General features: G+C 36.7%; 1 protein-coding gene across 3 annotated transcripts in view; it reads left to right on the forward strand.

Annotated features, from left to right (window-relative positions):
* The first annotated feature begins 6,555 nt into the window (after positions 1–6,555).
* pax3b (paired box 3b) overlaps positions 6,556–22,960 on the forward strand; it is a 74,965-nt gene continuing 58,560 nt past the window's right edge. For all 3 annotated transcript variants that reach the window (XM_067994685.1, XM_067994686.1, XM_067994684.1), the window contains exons 1-4: positions 6,556–6,643; positions 7,580–7,812; positions 9,430–9,559; positions 10,160–10,294. In XM_067994685.1, the coding sequence (XP_067850786.1) occupies positions 6,556–6,643; positions 7,580–7,812; positions 9,430–9,559; positions 10,160–10,294 (586 nt within the window). The remainder of the gene's footprint in view (positions 6,644–7,579; positions 7,813–9,429; positions 9,560–10,159; positions 10,295–22,960) is intronic.

Raw genomic sequence — 22,960 nt, forward strand, 5'->3', positions numbered from 1 at the left:
GTTTGCCCACAAATGACATTACAGTCACTGTTCTTTAGTTACACAATTTATCATTTTCTACCTTCTTGAACTCTGTCCACCCTTCAGGCCCTCTGCACAATTTGCATATCTAAGGATGATTGAAAATTTGTGGTCATCACCCTGCTATCCCCTCTCAAACTTCTTTTAACAGACTCAAGTCCATATCATTAGGGCTCAGTGACTTAACCATTTTGAGTTCTGCTAATTTTTTTTCAGAACCAATTATTTTTCCGCAGTTATCTCTGATAATTATTCCACATCTTTCTCTAGTACACCTACATTCTCTTTTCATCGTTTGTAAAAATTGACTCAACAATTATTTAGTAACTCCACCATATTTATTTAATATTTTCATCCACCATAGCTACATTTCCCCTTCATCCTTGAATAGTTCTACCCTCTCTTTAACCATTCTTTTACTTATACTATGTTTATAAAAGTCCTAACTATTTCCTTTTATATTACCAGCTAGTCATTTATAGTCCTCATGATTTCCTTTAGTATTGTTAGTCCTCGATTTATCAGATGCCTCCTTTTTAAGTTTTAGTTTAGTTTTAATCTCTTTATTTATCTACAATACTCTATCGTTTGATATATCCCTTTTCAACATATATCTATTTTGTAATAAAAACAGAAAATGCTGGAAATACTCAGCAAGTCAGGCGGCATCCGTGGAGAGAGAAAAAGAGTTAATGTTTCAGGTCGAGGACCTTTCGACAGGACTGGAAGAAGTTAGAGATTTAATAGTTTCCAAGCAAGTACAGAGCCAGGGAAAGTGGGAATGGGGGAGAGAGAGCAAAGGGGAAGATCTGTGGTCTTTCATGGAGGGCAGCAGAGATTAAATGACAAAAGGGATGATGGTGCAAGGCAAAAGGGGGTGTTAATGGGGCAAGTAAAGAAACAAAAGATGGGTCTAGAGGAGCTATAAATGGTAACAGCAGAACTGTTACCAGCACCTGCTGTCCGAAAAAATGGAAGCTGTGTTTATGATCTGAAGTTGTTGAAATCAATGTTGAGTCCAGAAGGTTGTAAAGTGCCTAATTGGAAGATGAGGTGCTGTTCCTTGAGCATTATTGGAACAGAATAAGAGGCCGAGGACAGAGGTCAGATCGGGAGTGGGATGGAGAATTAAAATGGCAAGCGACCGGAAGCTCAGGGTTACGCTTGCAGACTGAATGGTGCTGTTCAGCAAAGTGATCACCCAATCTGTATTTGGTCTCCCCAGTGTCCCTCATTGTATATCTATTTTGTTCTCTAATCACCTCATATTTGAAGATTTTCCACTGCTGATCTGTTTGCTAACTTCACTGTTCAGTTAATTGGACCATATCCTTTCTTATTTCACCGATTGCCTTATTCCAGTCCAGTGCCCTTATCTTTCATTATCCTTTTCTTTTTTCACATTGAACCTAACTATGTTGTGGTCACTATTTCCCAATTGTTCTCCTTTTGTCAGGTCAGTTATTTTCTCTACTTCATTTCCCAGCACTATATCAATATTTGCTTTCTTGTTGTATTAGAAACCTACTGATATTGGACTGAAAACATACACATGTATAGTACTAAATGTAGTATATAAATAACCAGTCACGTGATTAATAATTTTGTATGATTTTTTTTCACAGCTCATTGATAGTTTTACATACACATAAATGCAACCAAGCATTCAAAGATTTCTTATGGACAGTAATATACTATGAAAAAATGCCTTCTTATGTTTGGATAAATCGTCAAGCCAGTTGGATGATGGTACAATGTGGGATTTGCTGTTATTGAATCCAGCAGTTGACCACTTTTTTGAAATCAGTGCTGACCATTGCTGCAGAATGGGTTACAGACATGCAGTACCCCATGCATGCATAAATAGAGCTCCTCTCCCAGCAATTAAAATTTAAACATTTAGAGAGCATAGGCAAAAGCAACTTCACTGCTTAAACACTTTAATTAACTCTTGCTAGGATAATAAAGTGTCCAGGGGTCCAAGAACCAGGTTTGACACCACATTGGAGTTGCATTCCATGTGGTGTCAACTCTAATGATGCAAGAATATCTCCACCAGAGATTCTCACATTGCCAATCTCTGGAGTCAGTTTGGGCCTTGATTCTGGATTTATACTGCAACTTTAGTGTCACTACAATTGCTTAACAATGATACTAAAGAGATAGTATAACAAACTCTTAACGTACCTTGGTAAGATATTGAAATTCTTGATTCTATGTCTTCATTGTTTCCTTGAATAAACCTAGAGGTTCACTTGATTTACCTTGGCGAGTGTGCAGGTAGGTGGGTGGGGGGGGGGGGGGGTGGGTGCATGAGGAGTCAGATCACACTTGCAGAATATTTCCATAAAAGATTATGTGAGTTCGATAGAAATTCTGATAGAGAGAATTGTATGTGGTCTGTAGAAACAATGGGTATGATGAACTAAATTGCCCTTTCTTGTTTTATGCATTATTATATTCTTAGTATATCCCCCTACAAAGGCTTCAGTCCATTTGGTTTTGTAATTTGTAGAGCCATTTTCAGAAACTAGTTCTGATCCTCACATGTCCACACTATCACATTTTTAAAAACCCTCTCTATAGAGAACTGGGTAGTGCAGTTAAATAGATATCGACCTTTCATTTGTGGGATTTGGGTTCAAATCTAGTTCCTAAAGAGCACGAGCCTCTTGATACAAAACTATCCCTAATTTAACACTAATTGACAATCCCAGTGAGAGAGGGCTAAGGACAATTGAGTGGCAAATAAAAACAATGCTGTCCTGGTGCAGTAGGAAGTGCTGTTCTGTGGTTGGGGCTGAAGTGCATTGGTACGGCAGAATAGAGAGAGTTTTACTCTGCATCTAGCTGTGCTATATGTGTCCTGGGAGTGCGTGTTGCTGACACTGGGTTTCTGAATGGAAAAAGTTCCATTGCCAGCACCAAAATTCCTTACCTTGGTGAGTGCAAAAAAAGAATTGTTAATAATCTTCAAAATTGAATATATATACAGAACCAAAATTGGAGCCTGAGACTTTCATTCAAATGCAACATGTTTGAATATCTGTGTCATTCAAGGGGTGAATTTTGACAGCTGTTGGGCATATAGGTGGATAAAACACATCACTTTGTCAGATTGTTCCATCTCTGGTAGGAAGAACACCAAGATAAACTGTTCCCATCCCTTCCAAACAGAAACATACCAGTTACAATGATAGGGTGAAGTTTTCAGCCTATATTGTCTATCATTCTGGCTGGGGGGAAGCAGTTAGGGATCTGTTGGGGGTGGGGAGAAATAAATAGTGATAAAAATAGTGTTAGAAGCAATAAAACAATGCAGTCTTGGGGTCCAGCTGACAGCATCATTAGAACACATTGGTTGTGTTATTGATAAGTAACTCTTAAATATCAATAGTGATAATTATTTTCCTTTTATTATAAATCAAATAATTTAATAACAGAAGACGTTAATCTTGTGTCTTAAAATACCTGATATGCTAAGACTATAACATTGTTGTTACTATTATTTATTATTTTGAACTGAAGTATTTATTTTGAATTTCTTTTATACTATTTGCTAATGTATTATTATGAATTAATTTAATGAATTCTACAAAATTGCTATTATTTTTGAGTCTGTTATTTCCAGCATAATTATTCCTTAAATGCAATTATTCCAGATATATATATTAATTTGAAGCATCATGTGTTAATCGGTCATATTAGTAATTTTATTTTAATTATTCGTAGCATTGTTTAATGAATGGTTTCCTAACTCTTTTTGAGATAGATAAGAGATTGCAAGAAAACAATACAATGAAACTATGTGACTAGTAGAGTTTTAAAAGATCACAGTGCATTTTGCATAATAATAGTTTGAACCGTAAACGGATAAACAGCGAATAATTATAATTATGTTCGAAATTAATTGTTAATGAGTTACTGAGGCAAATGCTATGTTAAACGAAAACAAAGCAACTGGGTTTGTAAATATTTCACTGAAGGAACAATCTGAATGCCAATATTTGCAAGGGATAAGATAAAAAGCTGAAATGTAACAGTGCAGACATCGTTTATTATTAATATTATTATTATTGACAATATAATCCCAGTTTAGAACGGATGGATAATAAAACGAGACATTGCTAGTGTAACGATTTAATTGTCTCTTTGTTAACCCTCTATTGGAAACAGCAGACGTTTTACGAATAAGACATCTTATTTGTGAACGGTGCTCTCTCCAAAACCCAAGACGTTCACACAAAAATTAAACGACGTGAAAAAATACAGTAAACACCGAAGTTTTTATTAACGTACTGCACAACTCTTAAAATTCCAATTATTTTATTTAAGTAGGACCGATAGTAGCCTTGTTTAAAAATATTCCAGTTTTAAAAAAAAATCCAATCGATGCATATTTGCAAAAATTCTCCTAGGTGAAACAAACGACATATTGTTATTTCAAAATCTACTTTTGTTGTACGGTACACGCTTGCTTGGTGTAGCTCACAGTCACTGGTCGTAGCCATCCTAAATCCTGATCCAATTAAAGTGCACCTGGTCTGGAAGATCCCTTTAATTATTGGGGCACATTCGATTGTCCATTTTATAATCCATATTTCCCTTGGTTGCTTTAATGACAGTTCTGGTATTTGTTTTTATCCCTATGCCTTTTAAAATAATTTATTTAATCCTTTAAAATTAGGATTTTTTTATTATATGTAATAACTGTCACATCCATTACTAATGCAATTTTCCTTTCTTGGATATTTTTCAAATCCGTGCTATAAAAAGATCCACTCTATAAATGGACACAATCAAAATCTGTACAGTTCTGAAACAGTTTTATAAAGTAAATGAAAAGGGAAGGATGGCCTGTGCCCGTGTACGATTTATACATTTCCACGCTCAAAAACCAACTAATCCTCTATTTAGGAAGAGGGAAAAATCAAAATTCTCCTGATCAGAGGTGAAATAAAGTGTTTGAAAAATTACTGAGATTTGTTTAGAGGAATTTGGTTACAGTAATCCGTCTCTGATTCAATCCCAAAATGCAGGGACCATTCTTTATCTGTAATATGGGTTAATTCTGGTCATGAACAGGATGATCACTGTAAATAGGATGATGCTGTTTTAAGTGCTGTTTTTAAACAACTTAAAAGGGAGAATTAATATAATAGCGAATGACTCCTTTTAATCTTTCTTTTTGTTACGTCATTGGATAATCATTGTGTTCTGGTATAAGAGAACAATTGTTGAGATTAAGAATCAGTAAGTGAAAGCGATGACTTTTTGCCAAAAGGAGGTTGTTTCTCTTTTGCAACCGTCTTTCAAACAAAGCGTAGTCTTAACTATCTCATCGTTTGATTGATTAAGGCTTTGAATAAAGTTCCGCGCCAGACTGACAGGGTTTTTTGAATAGGCACTTCCAAATAAAGCCCACTCGGATGGCTGTGCTTGAAGATCAGAGTGTAAAGGATGAGTTTACCGGCAGTTACCAAGTTATAAATAGAGGACTCAGACAATAGTACCTTCTCTGAGGACAGACGGGCTTTACAACAGTCCTGGCGTCATATCCTGCTGTGGCGCTTCAGCTCTCAGCCAGACCATTTCTTTCTTTTTTGGTTCTTCCTTGGTTCTTAATACTACATATATAAACCCCAGAATATGCGAAGGCTTGATTAGTCTGTGATCATCACAGTGCCCTGGCTTTTACCTGTGAGCCATATGTTTTTCAGGTCTGCTCCTGTAGGACTGTCCTTTATATCAATCTCCCCAAATACTTCACTTTGCCAAAGAAGAACTTGGTTTTAGAGGGAGATTGGCTAATTGTTGATGAGTTGTATTACTAGTAATAGTTTGGCATATCTAAGAATGATGTGTTGCCTTCAGAGACGCTCTTGATTTGAGTCCAAACACAGAGATTGCCCTGTAGGCAATCTGCTCAAAAAATGGTGCATATTTTTAGATCTGTGATAGATAATGAGTGAAAGCTGTCGTATGTTAGAAAGGCAATAGGACAGGTTGCTATTACTGCAGCAACCGCACGTTCACTTTTTTTTAATTTAAAAATCATATTTCCAGTGATGGGAAAGGAAGATTGCAGGGATTGGCCAATCAGAGCATACGTTTCCATAGAGCAGAATCTCGCCTGTTCGCCAATCAGAAGGCAAGGGTCTCGATGGAGCCAGGGGTGGAAGAACTGATAAATTCTCCAGGTCACCGTCCCATCGACTCCTGGCTGTGACCACAACAACTCCTAGCCCTTGGACCACAGTTGTACCTGTCACACATACCAGAACAACACACGAAACAACATCAACACCAACTTCAGAAACTTCAACAACAAAAAAATCTCAGCCAACTTTCTTTTCCCCGTCGGTTAAGCGTTTGGGGTATCACATCTGCTAAGAAGAATTGAAACTACTATTCAGCTTCCCCGAAGTCGTCTGGCCTAAGTGGATTTACCTAAAAGTGGTCATTTCTTTTCTCCCCACCCCCTCCTCCCCTTCGACAACCCACAGGGAAATCTGGGACTGAACGTGTCTAAAAATGAGCACGTTGGCTGGACCCGTCCCAAGAATGATGCGGCCAGCCCCGGGACAGAATTACCCTCGCAGCAGCGGATTCGCACTAGAAGGTGAGTTTCACATGCTTTAACTGACGGAGTACTCTTTCGTTTTCTAGTATGGTACTTTTTTTTTTAAAGAGAGAAAATAAACCGTTTAAACGCGCACACGCAGAACCTTAACTCCCCTGTGCGAGGCAACGACAATACATTGTGAGCCATTGCACTTTCTCAATAATGGCTTTTATGTGACTGGGGCTGTATTGGCCTTTTTGGGGAGCGGGCCTTTTTAAAGTTTCTATTAAATCAATAACGTACGTTCTCCAAGTATCATGTTCAGTATATCCAGTAAGTAGATTCTACTACAATTTGAACTTTTGTTGGTACATGACATGTAATAGAGACACGTTAAAGTTGGTGGAGACAAACTGCGAAATCAAACAGAAACAAATCCCCTTTGTTGGTTTCAATATCTTGAGTTTAGTTTGTCTTTACAATCGTGTGTGTTACTCTTTAACTACATGCAGAACGCTATGTGATCAGTTCCTCAATAACCTACTGTAAACGGAGGCTGCGTCCGGCTTAATGAATTGCTGTTTTAAATTGCATCTTTTTTATGTAACGGTGGAATTTTCTGCTTGCACAAAGTGTTTGTGAAGGGGGAAGCTGAATGTATATTTAAGTATTGTGATGACAGGGCTCAAGTGGCGTTTGTTAAAACGATATGAATCAAGAACTCCGAACTATTTAGTCCAAACTTTATTGTACAATTTAAAATATTATTGTAAAGTGACAGGCAAGAACAGGTCTTTACTTTTTAGTTCTGAAACAAGCAAGTCTCATTTGAGTATATTTCCTGCAAATGAATCCCTTAAAATATATAAACACCTCCGTTGACTGATGTGTTCTTAGGATTGATGCGATATCTGCTGATTTCCTCTTCACTTGTCTATGTGCTAGGGTAAATTGTAACGGGTTTATTAATGCTGCCATTTTTACTGCAAATAGTGTCAACGCCTTTAGGTCAAGGGAGAGTGAACCAGCTCGGAGGAGTTTTTATAAACGGCCGGCCTCTGCCAAATCACATCAGGCACAAGATAGTGGAAATGGCCCATCACGGCATCAGACCGTGTGTCATCTCCCGGCAGCTGAGGGTCTCCCACGGTTGTGTCTCTAAAATCCTCTGCAGATACCAGGAGACGGGCTCCATCAGACCTGGGGCCACTGGGAGCAAACCTAGGGTAAGTCGGACTAAAGCCTTCAGTCATTTGATAAAATGCTTTATGTATTACAACTTAGCTGATGCTTGCCAACAGTGTCATGAAAGACTTTGTTAAGATTCATCTACAAAAAGTGTGTGGTACTATATGTGCGTGTTTTTCATAGGCACTTCAAATACAAGCACGTTAGATCGACTAAAACCACCTGAGGATTGCAGTATCATTTTAAAAACTAAACCAACCTCCGAATTTGCAGAATGTGCCCCATCTATATTCGTGCCTACACAAACAAGATTAATAATCACAAATACTTGTCATAATTAAGATATTGCAAGTAATTGGAGTTTTATTCATTAATTCATTGCCATTTAAATGTGGTTAAAAGTTTCTAGAACATATAATTTGACAGATTCGTATTTTATGGTTATATTGTTTAATTCCGTTTATTCAATATGCTTTGTGGAAAAGGGTATTAAAATTAGATCATCTGAAATTGGGAGCATGTTAGGTATTTTAAGGGGCCCAAAACCCAGTATAACATAATCTCTAAAAAAATAATGAAGATACTGTAACAATGAGATTTCGTTAACTGAAAAGACCTGAGTTTACAAAGGGGTAGCATATTTATATATTGGATTCACAATTTATATATTACAAAAAGAACAAAATTAAAAATAATTTTCAATTTAGTAACGTGTTTAAACTGGATTTATTAAGTATCAGAATTATAATCAGTTTAGTTTCCATATTTCACTTGATATATATATTTAAAAACTTGAACATTGTTTGATATTTTCATTATGTAGATCCATAAACTTATAATTTTAATGAACTTTTTGGTGGAAGATGTTTCATGTTAGGACGTCTGAGGTGAAGAGAAATCTTGACCAATTTAAATGCAGTTCAGCAAAACTAATATAAAAGGGGGGGTTCCTTTTAGAGTAAACTCCACTTTGCTATACTGCAGTTGAGAAAGATGGTCAACCTTGTACAAAGCTCGTTTACAATGGAGAAAACGCACGTTATTACTTGATTCGCGGTTTAATCTGTAATGTCGATGGTTTTGTCACAGACAATTAAACACGCAGGTTGTAATGACCAGCGATTATCGTAATATAGATCATTAAACACAGAAATTGTACTACAGTTACACCACATTTTCAGTAAACGTGGCTGCAAAGTTCAAGTACTGATCTACAGTAAAGTTACCAATCATTAAAGCGTATGCACCAGATTTTTTGTCCAATTTGACTTTTCGTTCACTGTAAGTCAACTTCACAAAATAAAAAGTCTAGATCAGTAACAACTTGTGTGTGTCTGAGAGAGGGGGAATATGGTCAAATAAAAGCAAATTACATATTAAATCTGAAAAGTTCATCACGAGTTTAGTTTTGCTTTATGTAATGTTATATGTATATGCAACTGGATTTTTCCAGGACATGTATAAGGAATTGTTAGAGCAGCACTGCTATATCTGGAATAATTGGAAATTGAAAAGAAATCGCAGCTTATTTCAGATTTGCATATCCGAATATGACTGCAAATAAGAAACACGTCAGATTAGTTTTCCAGTCGTAATGAAACAATGTTGTAAATAACCTCCTTTTTTTCTCTCCTGTCAAAACATATTAAATAAAGCAAATGGCAATACCAGACGTGGAAAAAAAGATCGAAGAATACAAGAAAGAGAATCCTGGAATGTTTAGCTGGGAAATCCGGGATAAGTTGTTGAAAGACGGCATGTGTGATCGAAATACCATTCCCTCAGGTTGGTATAATATTTGTGATTTGTGTGAATTGAAAAAAAAGTGCATGAATTCTAATAACACTGTAATTAACATGTAGAAATAACTACCCTTGTTTCATCCAAGCCTGGAATTGTCTGTAAATGTAATATATGTTCAGCTGCACAAACTAATAACAAAGCAAAAATACCTCATGGTGTTAACAAATTATTTCAAGTAGATTCCTGACTTCAGTGCCTCATATTTAAATAGTATTTTAAAATTAAATGCTATTATTCATTAGGAACATCAGGGAACAATTTAATATGGTACTGGTGAATACAATTTTGCAAACTGAAATCATACCCCATATATTTCACAGAGAAAATAAGTAATTGCAGGAATTTGAACGTGCTTTTTGTGAAGATGTTGATCATGAAATGTAAGGTTCACCTTGAATGAATACATTCATTTGATTTTTTAAGGTATCGAGAAAAGTAAAATACAACAGCTTTACTCGAAATTCGAAACGAAAGATTGAATTATATACTCTTTGATGTTTTGTTGTACGAAGGTAAAAATTTAATTTAAAACAAGTAATACATTTTGTTCAATTTTTTTAAAAACAAATTCTTTCAAACAAGTGAGTTCAATAAGTCGCATTCTAAGGAGTAGATTCGGAAAGAAAGAAGACGAAGAGGAAGAGTGTGAAAGAAAGGAATATGAAGATGGCGATAAAAAGACCAAACACAGTATAGACGGGATTCTGGCAGACAAGGGTAAGATGTATATTTTTTAGCGATTAAAACGTGTTAATTAAATATTTGTGTCAACGGTTTATTTTTATTTTTATGGATATGTATTAGGGAATCCCAGAGCTATTAAATATTGTATGACTTACCTGTTTAGATGGAAAAGGACAGGTTTTCGTACAGAGTTAAACAAAAAAACCGACTTTAATGTGGAGTATGTGGATGGAAGTTCATATACCCCACACTGGGGATAGCAACAATCACGCTCCCCCTTAGACGGATTCAACAGAATGACCACGAGCACAGTTGCCTCAAGCTGTAAATGCTTTGGTGTCCTTAGCTTTGTTTTGTGGTTCTGGTATTTCCCGAAGTGAGGGAAAGTGGACGGAAGTGCTGCTTTTGTTTTGCCCTGTGAGTTTTATTGAGCTTGTTCAGGTGGTAAAGTTTACGCCAAGGTGTTAAAACAATTCAAAAAGTTTAGCAAAGGGCGGCGATATCAAAGTTGGATATCCAGCCTGGACAACCCTTATCAGCACAGCAACCTGTTGCTAGTTTGCCGCTTCACTGTGCGCAGACAAAGATAAAGAGATGCTTTTCAACGTTTACCATCTGACTGCAATTTCATTTACTTCCCGGGAATGTTGTTCAGAGGAATAGGTTTAATATTGTTGCAAAGGTTATCAGTATAGACCGTTTTCAATGATTATTACAAAGCGATAGTACCATTTACAGTGAGTCAGCTCCACCAGGAAAATCAACAGTTTGCGTCTGTTTGCAGCATTTTAGTTCATTATTACTAATTTCCTGTTAAATTCAAAGACACAGAAATCAAACACAGACCGCAGGTAATATATGTAAACATGTAAGTACATTTCCCTTAGTGTTAGGAGCATGTGGAAATACACTCAGTCAAATCACATTACTAATAACCTTCTGTAATTTCGAGAACTAGAAAGCGATTTTAGTGTCGATTTCAAATCCCAATCATTAATTAAACTGGTTTTTACAGCCATTCCTTAAACTTTTGTAGCTAAAGTATTTTACAAGACCTGTAATTTCCATTATCTTTATTCCCGTTAAATATCTAATAGCCCGTTTTCAAAGATGAAATCCGGACTGATAATGAACACACCATTTCAAATATTCAAATAAAAATCATTGCCAAAACCTTCAACAAAATTTAAATTAACTAACATCAGATGTTATTCTTTTAAACGGACAAGTATACCGATATAAAGTTGCTGTATAGTTTGAAAACGTAACGATAAATGCGTTACATAAGGAGACAAATAAATACTTTCTGTAATGTGCGCATACCCGGACTAAATTTTATCACTCCTTTTTAGCACGGTTTTTGATCAGAACTAGGCTAAATTAACTGATTCCGTTTCAATCAGACCTGACAATTTAAGATAGTCCAGTGCTGATTTGATTCGAGTGAAGTCCTTAATTTTCTAATACTAAGAAAACATTAAATTATAAATTATGAGAAACGAGATTTTTAAAAAATCGAGCTAAAAACAATTTAATGTGAATTTGTCCTAGATACATCTGGTACAAACAGCAAAATGAAAGAAATCTTCTTATACCGTTATATAAATCTTTTAAATCAACTCAAAGTTGTAATTTAAAAGAAATCAGTTGTAGTGTCCGTTACATAAATGTTTGATGGTCACTAACATTGCATTGAAATTGGAAATTCACAGTATTTGTTTAGTTTCCATAGATTGAATTTCAGGAAGTATCGGTGAAACCCACTCAACATTTCCCTTCTGTATCTTTGGACACATAGAACATCGCTGTCACTGAAAAGTACGCCGTAACACTTTAGAAACAAGGGACAGGCATAATTAACGAAACTCCGCAGATTGCTTTCTTTCTTGGGAGTTAGGGGATGACTCGAGTTAACCCTTTGCGAACTAACTGCACTTTAATTTCTTCACCCTATCTATCAGCAACTCCCGGTTTTTTTTAGAAGATGCTATACGCAAAGTCATGCTTTATTTATGGTTATTAAACGAGACTGTTTTTCAAAAAAACGGGAATGTTGTTCAGTTTTCGTAGGATTAGCGAAGATACTTCGGGGACATTTATACACGTTATGCGCTTTGATTTTAGTTACGTTTAAAAATCGCAATTATCCTTTTTAACGGCTTCAAATAAGACTTTAATTGTGATTGAAGGGTTGTCAAACGATGTTCAACGTTTGAATGTAAATGGCATATCGCATACTTGGTTGTGGAGTTCTTGCATAACCAATAGTGCAAGATTAAGTTGCTGAAATTAAACAGAACTCCGACATACCCCATATATCCTTCAATTATATTTTGTAACATACTTTGATGAGAGGTATGTAGACTTCAGCTACAAGATATTAACTACTATTTAGTAAAATAAAGTGTACCTTAAATTACTTGCTAAAAGCTGGCTATCTACTCTACAGCAGTTTTGATAATATCTATGTGCAATGCGAAAATGATCATTCCCTGAGTATTTGTTAAATCACATCAGAAAAGTGGCTCCGAATGAGTGGCGCAGTCTCCATGGGACTGGTACGGAACTGAAGGCGACGGTGAAGCTGCCTGTGACCAGGTTCATGAAGCGTGAGAGCTCGTTTGTAGTCCGCAGTGTTTATTGATCTGATTAATATACCATATTTGCCATTTGAATGGTCCTGGATGTGTATTTAACGAGCTCCTTTATGGATCATCATAAGAAAAAAAAGGTATCATAGCGCCTCATTTTAACTTGTTGGGCATTGTTGCGATTTGATTATCTTTTTTTTCGCTAACAAAGTACCTTTTCGCAAAGACATGTTTTGTTAATCAAAACATCGAATTTATATAAAAAAAAGAGAGACTAGAAAACTCTTGGAAAGAGTGTATAAATTTAATTCCTTTTTAACATTAGCCTTGCGCACAAGCTTTGACACAAAGTGTCGCTTGTTGCTGGAGTCCATAGACCTGCCCGAATTTCGCTGCAAATAGGATCTTGAGTAGACAAAAACGACCAAATGAGCTGGTCAAACATTTGTACAACTTTTCCAGCTATACAAAGAGGTCCTTGAATACACAATCCACACTTGGAGATGAACTTGGAAAACAAAGAAGCGTGAGTCCATTGAAAGTTACACTTTAGGCTTGGAGGGACAAAGCCTATGCCAGTGACAGCTTGGTCGCAACAAAAGAAGGCAACCTTTTTGTAATTCAGGGAAAAAAAGAACAGAAACCGTCCAAACAAAAGGCTGAGAAAAGACATTATGGGCTTGCAATGAGGGATGAATTATTCAGTGATCGCCAGTAGCAGCCAGTCCTTGCAGTTTTATGGACTCTCTCTCCACCGTGGAAAACTAGCCATTTTCACCTACAAAATGTTTCTTTTGGCATCTTTTTAGACGTGTAAGATGCCGACTGTCATTCAAAAAAATACAATTGGCACCATTCGATTGAGCTAAGGCTTTGATTTAGGGGCTGGCGTTAGGTTGGAAGGCGAGGAAAGAAAACTGCTAAGAATGGCGATGATTTCCTATAGCAAATAGGTTAAAGCTCAGCCGTTGCATATTACTGTATTATTTTTTATGCAAAAGATTGCTGTTCGGGATATGTAAAAGATTAGAGCTTTTATTCTAGGACCGTCTCGTCATTTCAGCGTCATCAGTTTAAAGGGAAAAAACGTGTTGGCAGAGAAAAAAAATGCCTGCTTTACATTCTAATCTTTTCAGCAAACAGTTTAGGTTGTAATTAACCTAAAGTCCATAAGTAAACAAACTGTCCATCCACTGGAGATTTCTGCCCCTCGCCAACGCCTCGGTAACATTTCATAGCTTCACCGAGTGACATGATTACACACCATGATACTAGGCACTCGACCATGGGGTGCGCCAATTTGCTGCTTCTAACTTCTAAATAGTTCGAGGAGGCCTCTCTCTTTGCATTTATGCGCAACATCTTGTACAGATCTAAAGTGACTGACGCACATTACTCACAAGATCAGAACACCTCTCAAAAGATATTTGTAATTTATTAAAGAAATGTTTAAAAAGTTGTGAAAACTTGTCTATATTTACGGGAGGTAACTTTAGGCGAACTTTAAAAATATCGGAAGCCGTGATCTTGCCAGTTTTACGTGAGATCTATAATATTGCATCTTTGAAGATTTTAATTGAAATGGATCAATTAAGAATTATTAAATACAGGACCCTCTTGCTGAGATCGCCTCGTGCTTGTTAATTCTTCCTGCTAGCCTTTTTTTAAACATGGATGGGGTGCTATAAATGTTTCTGTTGGTTCTCGGGGTTATATTTAATGATTTAAGAGTGTATTGAAGTGACTGAGGTTGCCAGCTCCTGTTTGAATGGGACACAGTGTTTTCGCGGAGCTCCAGGCGTGGTCAGGCTCGATTTATCCGCAATCATGCGCAGGTCCAAATTTCAATCAGAAACCCGGACCGAAGCCTCTTAAAGCTGATTAAAATCGAGCCTTTTATTTCTTCTCACTTTCATCTTTCCCCGACCCGCCCCCAATTCGCCCGGGGCACAAATTCGTGAAATTTCTGTCCCCTTTTTTTTCTCTCTCGCAGGGGCTGCTGTTCGATCGAGCTAACAAGTAAAGCTGTGAGAGGGGACAAGATGAAATAAGTTTTGCGGAATGTGGGAAGTTTTGAACGAGCCGAAGCATTTTTGGTTCATGTAGTAATGGAATTCCTGACAGCTGATAACTGTGTACTGCAGACACGCGACTCCTGGCCCCTATCTTAATATTTAGATGTAAAGTTACAATTACAGTTGTGTTCCTTAAATTGGGTGTGTGCGAGTGGCTTGCGGAGTAACAGAGATAGGGACTGTAAGGGCGAATGAGAGAAGGCAATTAGATTGAAAATGTGATTCCATGCAGATAAGGGTTTTTTTTCTTGTAAAAATATACACTAGATGACGAGACAAGCTAAGTGTTGGGAGCTCCAAGTTTGAGAGTAGATGACGGGTGATTTGTACTTATGTTGGACGGGGAGGAGGGGAGCTAATCACAAGGATCTTGCTTCACGTACAACAAGATACAAAATGCGCCGTTATGATGACTCCCTTAGGACAAACAGTGAAACACGAGGAAATGGGCCATAGCTGCAAATCGGTCTATGGCTAATTGGAGGAGCCATGTAAATCGGTTTGCAGTAAATAGAAGCCCTTCGCTGATTCTGCTCTCCAGATGTACACAATTCTACCTTTCATATGCAATTCTTTCAAAATAAGTGATTTAAAATAAAATATATTTCGTAGATACAAAAATGACAAGCTTGTTACCACTCCTCGGGCAGTTTCCCGTCGAGTCAATCACACGAGGTTGCTAATCAGTTAATCACAAAAATCACAGCAAAACAAACGAATCATATCTGTGGTGGTAAGATAAAAAATTAAAAACAATGGCCCCAGCACATGTTCTCATTTAGTTCTGCGGCGCAATATGTTTCGCACAGTCTAACAATGACTACAATTTCTTAGAATGTATGAGACTTAGTGTGAAATTTGAAGTTAATATGCATCAAATATTTTTTTCCTGAAATCAAAAGCCTATTTTGGGATATTAGGAAACTGGTACTGATTAAATAAACTTTCCACTTTAATAAGATATTTTTTTAAGAATGCTGTAAAACCAAAGCATTTATATCATTTCAGGAAGCGAGTGGCCGAAGACGTGGCTTAATTGTAGACTAGAACTTCGTTGCAGTACTGAGGGAGTGCTGCATTGTTGCAGGTGCTGTCTTCCCGATGAGATGGTTGCAAAAGATCCCAGAGCAGGGGCGTTCTCTTGCGCTGGGAATTTTCTCGGAGGTTGGGCTGATCGGCCGGCGGAATCCCCGAGGAAATTCCTGGCATTGGCGTCCTCAACCAACACCAGAGTAGCTGGATATTTCTCTCATTGGCCTTTGCAAGTTAGCTAATGTGCTTTATCTACATAGCAACAAATGTGAAAGATGCTATATAAATGCAAGTTCTTTTTAGGTAAAAAATGAGAGGTAATTTTAACCAAGAGAAGTTCAATACATCAGCTAGTTGCAGGATTATTGTACCTTTACCGGAAAGAATGAGGCAACTGTGTTTTGTAACACCAGAATTATGGAAAATAATTAGAAATATAATGTGCTAGATATGTCACTTGAATTACAAAATCATCCAGTACTAACCTACCCACTAAGAATATATTTAATCTTTACTGATGACTCCCTTGTAAAGCCAATGTGTAACTAAGCCATACACACCAGAAAGTCCCAAGCTTGATTCCTGGTCTGTGCTAACTGATCTCAGCCGGGGTGGTGGTAGGGATGTAACAATTGGTTCAGCGCCTCTAGGTTATACAGAGGAAAATTAGCAAGGGTTCCCACCCTTGATGGTTATCCAGTAGCACTTACTAGAATGTGTATGTGTGGAAGCCAGGAGACGACAGGACCAGGCTTGGCTGTAGTGCTCTACACAGTTGAATAGGCTGTCAACGCTCACTGTCTAGGATCACACGTGACAAATGGCCATGTGAGTGAGGCACGGTTGGGGATCAGAACTCAATAGAAGTTAACACCTTAAGGAGAGGTGGAGGAGGAGGAAGAGGAAAGGAAAATGTATTTAAGTATGGGTGTACATGCATACTAAGGTGATTTGGGCCCTAGCTTAAGTGCTCTGAAGCATTCCTCCTCCACACTTTGGGTTTTACAAATACAATTAATTGAATTTTGGCTGTTAATTCATGAACGGAAGAAACAAGCAATTCTCAATAAAGATTCTGACATGATGAGAAGTTATAAATATTCTGAAATTCTGGGGGCAAAGAAAACCTGTAGTAATTGTTTTTATTGTTCACATTAATTAGGATGGAACCTGGTGTGGATTCCATTCTGGAGCAAAATTGGTCACATAACCCTGTCTAATTACCAGTGTGAAATCTCACCCCTCCAGAGGTAGATTTCATGCTGCTATCACTCAAGAGGCACTGCAGTGTAATGCCACATGGTGATGGCATCAGTAAATTTATGCCAGCAGGCATTTGACTGCTAGGGAACATTAGCAAGGCTTTGTGTATCTGTGTCAATAGTTCACAACACAATATTTTTCAAATCAGATGTTTTGCAGGTCTCATATTTTGAATGCAAAAAATTTATAACAAAAGGAGTTTATATTCCCTTTTCTGCTTTATTTGTTGCAGTAAAGAACTTTAGCACAAGAGTTACAGCCACATTATGTGTTTTAAAATAAACTTTACCACATTGCCATTTGCAAGGATTTCCTTCGGTAGCAACATTTTGCTAGATAATTACTTGCTAGTAATTAACCACAAAAAAATCATCATGTAACATGCAACACAGAGTTAATATTAAGTTTCTTCAACTGGAACAAAGGAGGATACAGAGTATTCCTTTTAATTTCATAAATGTTAAATGCAACAAAAATAAACTGCATTGCATAGATTACTGAGGTGAATGGCTGTCTCATATGCACAGCAAGAATTGATCCAATGCACCTGCAGCAAGCCTTATCACTAATAGTTGCTGTGCTACTGTGAGAAGCAGTGTAAATCAAACAATTTTACTTCAGGTACTAGTATAAATTGGATATAAAGATATACAGAACAGCATCTGTTTAGGAATTAAAATATTACAAGAAAAGTGATTTTACTGGATTTAATCTTTAGTGTTATAACTGGACACAAATGCAAAGGTGAAAGGATTTAGATTATCTTAAGGGACAGAGGAGAAATTATGTTAGTTGTTGGCTTTTGCTGCCATTAAATGTTGCATTGTTGATAGATAAACCATTAATCATATTGTTTTCTTAATTTTTAATTCTTGACATATTTTAGCAATATGATCAATATTAAACAGCCTCAATGGGATCGATTCCAAAGGACATACAGCTGTTACATCAATACATACATGCCTAAGACAACAAATATTTTTTGTATAGGTCTATGAGTTGCACACTGAAATGTGCAGTAAATTGAAACATTTAAAAGGCACAGAGATTTACACTGAGCCAGTTTTAATGAGATGCACTAACAAAAGGACAAGCATTGATTAGAAAGGAACAAGGACCTAAAAGTTTGAATATTTCTCAGTTTTACAATGTACCTTGATTGCCCCAGAAAATGCACTGGCACGTGGGTATCGAATGAATGCCTTGGATTACACTGATTTGTTAAATGCTGATGTTTAGCCACTGTATAAAAATATTAATTTTGCTTAGTTATGTTTATTCTACCAACCAAAAGTTCACTTTAGCTGAGGTAAAGAAGTGAACAACAATATTAAGAGGTAAGATTTTATTTAAAGACAACTCTTTTGCACATATATGAATCCAGCTAATGATTGTGACATGAAGTTCTTGTCTCTTGTATTCAGAGTACTTGTAGCACATAGTATGGTTTTGATCAAGTGAGTCAATCGAACAATATTGACTTCTTCGTCAATCCGTACCATATTCATTAAATCTGTATGAATCGGCACAAAGTGCATTAAAAATGTTTATGAATGGCCACTGGTTGTGCCTCAGAGAAGTCCTGCAGAGCCGAATCTGCTGATGATGGCTGTGGTCATGCAGCTACTACATGCGGATATTTACAGCTAAGCAGGCAGGAAAGGTACTTCACAAGTGAATTCATTAGAGTTTTATGTCCCTCTTTGCCCTACAGCTGTTTTACAACCTGGAATTAAAATCTGAAAAGAAACTTTTCAGTTACCCTGGCCAAATATTGATCAAGTACTTGTTTGTTGATGCTATTGTTGTGTGAAGAGGGGCCAATAGCTCTGCCCCTAGTTGCTCAACTTCTATTGTCATTGCCTTTTAACAACAGGGATCAAAGCTCTATCTTTTTGGCTTACACTGATTAGAGAGAGGGAATCTTTATTGTGTCTTAATGTAGGATATTGTAAATGGCAACTTCATTAACATAGGCCTTCTCAATTTAATTATTAACTTAATTGTTTTTTTTGCATAGTAGTGAAATAGTTGAGTAAAAATGTGGAAACTGAATATAAGGTTTGCCCGACCTATTTAATTTATATAGTATTGAATTAATTTGACCATCAGGTTGTATTTGAAAGGTAACTTCAGTAATATAATGTACAGTTTCATATAATTTTGGTTAATTTAAATTCATAATAGAAATGATTTATTTATGATTTAATGTAAACTTCTGATCAGAACTAGTTCTCACCAAAATCATTGTGATCTAAATAGTTTGTTATAAATCCCATCTGTAGGACACTTTCCTCTTTCTTTCCTTTTTCTAAACCTTCTACCTAAAATCAACACCAGATTTGGGAAATTACTAAGAAGGTTTTCACTACCATGCATTTAAACCATTCCTGAACTGTCTTTGAACCAAGCAAAAATCCAGAAAATAATTATAAAGGAGCAAGAAGCCTTTTCAGCTTTAATTATTCTCATCATTCCCCTTGTAAAATGATATGGTAAAAGGGTACAGGGAACTAAAGATCAACATACTTAAGTACACTGTACACTAATAACAAGTTAGATGTATGATTGGGATAAATCATCAATTTAACCTAAAGGTAGATTGTTGTGTTCTAGTTTGAATAACTTCACACTATAGCAGATGACTTCTTCAGGACTTTTTGACTATTACTCCATATTTTACCTTCTTTAGTAATGTCACAACCAACTGTTCTGTAAATTCAGATAAAAATGACCCAACAATGTGCCAATTATGCTGATACAATATGTAATCAGCTCAACTTTAGATTACACATTAAACAATACAGTAGTTTAATTTTGCCTCAAATTAATTCTTTCCTGGTACGCTTTGATTATTTTCTCACAGAACATTACTTGTGTGATTTATTTTATGACAAATAAAACCACTGCCACAATCATTCAAACTTTCACAATTCTAGTTTTGGAATGCTTGCTGCTCCACAGTGTTGTTTACAGTGTTTTTGTTGCCATGAAAATTATGCTTACAAAAGTTTATTTTTCTGCAGTACACAATATTTTTAGAACTTCAAGTTAAATACAGGCATTGTAGTTGCATAAAATAAAGGCCCTCCACAACTTCTGGAAGTAATCCGGTGAAACATCTGCACTTGTGAGTGATTTTCAAAACCATGAACTGTTGCAGATCATCAATTTGTGAGAAAATGAGTTCCACTAGTTTTAACTTACCATGAATTTATTGGGAAACAAGGGATGTATATTTAACTACCTGAGTGCTGAACATTTACTAATTCTTCAGATTTGTTGTCTTTCTTGTAAAGAAGATGTCATTCACTGCATGTTCTTGATCTCTGTGTTTAAAGCCTGTTCTTTGATTCATCGTGCAGTGGAACATATTGTTCATTGAGATTTGATATTCATGTAGATTTAGTTCAGGAAGACAGCAGAAACTCCATGATGAACTACATACATCCTGCTATCTTTTTATAAATATTTCCTTGTGTTTTACATTCGATTGATCTGGGGAAATGTTATGCTACAGAGTATCACAAAAACATATTTAAAGCACATGAGTCAAGAATATACCGTGAACAAAATATTTTACAAAGCAAATGTAAAAAGCAAGATATTAGCAGATGTTCAGTAGTGATGTGGCTAAATAAAATAGTTCCAACTGATAGAATATTTTATATATGTTACGGTATATGTTCTAGTAAACAGATCATCTTGCAGAAGATTCAATTTTTCCCTGAAGGAGTAATACAGCAACCGTTCCTGACGCTATGAATTGGGATGGGTGCAGGGTTGCTGCTGGCTTCCATCTTTTCTATGTCAAGGTTAAAATGTGCACTTTTCCCCTTTTGTGTGATAGTTATAGCTACACAAGATACTTTAGGATCTAACTGCAGCAAATAGAAAAATATAATGTACATAACACGGATAATTAGTCCAATAGCGAAGTGTGAGATTTTGAAAACACCTATAAAAGTCAGTCCAAATTGTGAATAGAGAGGCCAACTTTTTAAAGCAGGACCGTGCAATTTGAATGGGAAATGCACTTGATTTTCAATGGCTCATATACTTTAATTAACTTTATAGTAATTGCCTACTTCATATTGACTCGCTCCATATTTTGGAGATGAAGCACTAAAAGATGGTTTACAGATCCTAATTAAATAACTGCTGAAGGCAGAGGCACACAAGAGTGGTGTAACAGTTCTGCACCATGTGCTATTGTACAATGAGCCAGATCACTGTTGTAGGGCACAGGTGCTTCGCATAAATACCAAGTGCATGGTGCTTCTGCTTGATGTAGACTGTTATAGGTTAACCCTTCACCTAGAAACTTGGCTATTCCCAGGCAAAATTCAGAGAAGTAAAAGGGATTAACGGTTCCCAGTGAATGAGAAGAACATCAATCTTGGTCAAACTGTCATTTTTTTACGTACCCTGAGACAGAATTTTATGACCAATTTTGAAGTTGAGACTCCATAGAAAATTAGCATTGAAATGCTTGGTGGGACAGTTAAACACACAAAGCTGAATGGTTTGAAGCTGTGTGCATCAGAACCTTTAAGGCCTTGAAATTAAATTGTAGGAATATCAGCGTACAGTCAGCAGGTTCATATGAAATACCTCTGCCCGTTACTTTAACAAAGGTGGTAAGCCATTTAAAATTAACAAGGCTCCATTAAAATAGCAGATAAATGAACTTTATATAATTATATTGAATTGTACTTATGATAATATTTGCAAAGCATAACTTTAAAGTCAATGTATTATTACTTTTTTCCCCACTATTAGTTATCTTATTAAAACATTCCCTCTTTAAATTCCTCCCCAAATCCCCCAAATACAATGTGGTGAGAAGGTGAGCAGGTGTCCTTCTGTCAGGCCTATGCCACTATTTAACCAGTCCCAGGCTGTGTATTAGAGTGGCCTAGATTGACTTACCATCAAATTTCTTGTGGCGATTTGTTCCAGCTCTGGCAGGCACCCCCCTGCCAGTAGCCAAGCTGAGGTCAAGAACTTATTGGGTGGGGACTGTTGGACTAACCACGGAATAATTTTATGCTGTTCCCGTCTCCCCATAACCCTTAATTTATTAGAAGAACTAATTTAAAATTTTGAGCCCCCCCAAAAATCCCAAGGATGTCATGTTTAAAATAAATACAATTTTAAATAAAAGAAACCTGAGAGCTGTAACGGAAAAAATATTTTGATGGTATGCCTTAGCTATCATAGGGGAAGTATCGCTGGCTATCTCATCTTTCATGTCAGCTGCTGTATTCCATTTTATAAACTGGAAAAGTATGTTGAGTTGTTTTCAATTGCAGATTTCTCAAGCACAATATTTCCTACATTGTGTTTCTTTTTGACACAGTCTGCAAATGCCCATGCAGAAAAGCCTTAGTAATTACTAAATGCTGGTACAAACTTAGAAATAACATACACAAACAAACTGCATCTCTGAGTGGTAGGATGAATGTTGGAGTCTGTCATTCCCCACACTGTAAGCTTTCCACCACATTTGGACCCCCGGTGGAGGGCGGGGTTGCGGGGAGGGCGGTGGTGGTAGGGCAGGGGGTGATGAGTGGATGTGAGGCACTGCCTCACAGTGCAGTGAAGAGAATCAGAGGGTGAGTTAACCTAAGTCAATTTCATGTACTTCTTACCAGCCAGTAAAAGAGCAGCATTAGCAGAGATCTGGGAACAAATCAGCTCCATCCTCTAAGTTGGGTAGTGGGTGCCTGGTGCAT

The sequence above is a fragment of the Heptranchias perlo genome, chromosome 13 (genome assembly GCF_035084215.1).
Source record: "Heptranchias perlo isolate sHepPer1 chromosome 13, sHepPer1.hap1, whole genome shotgun sequence".
In the NCBI taxonomy this organism is placed as follows: domain Eukaryota; kingdom Metazoa; phylum Chordata; class Chondrichthyes; order Hexanchiformes; family Hexanchidae; genus Heptranchias; species Heptranchias perlo.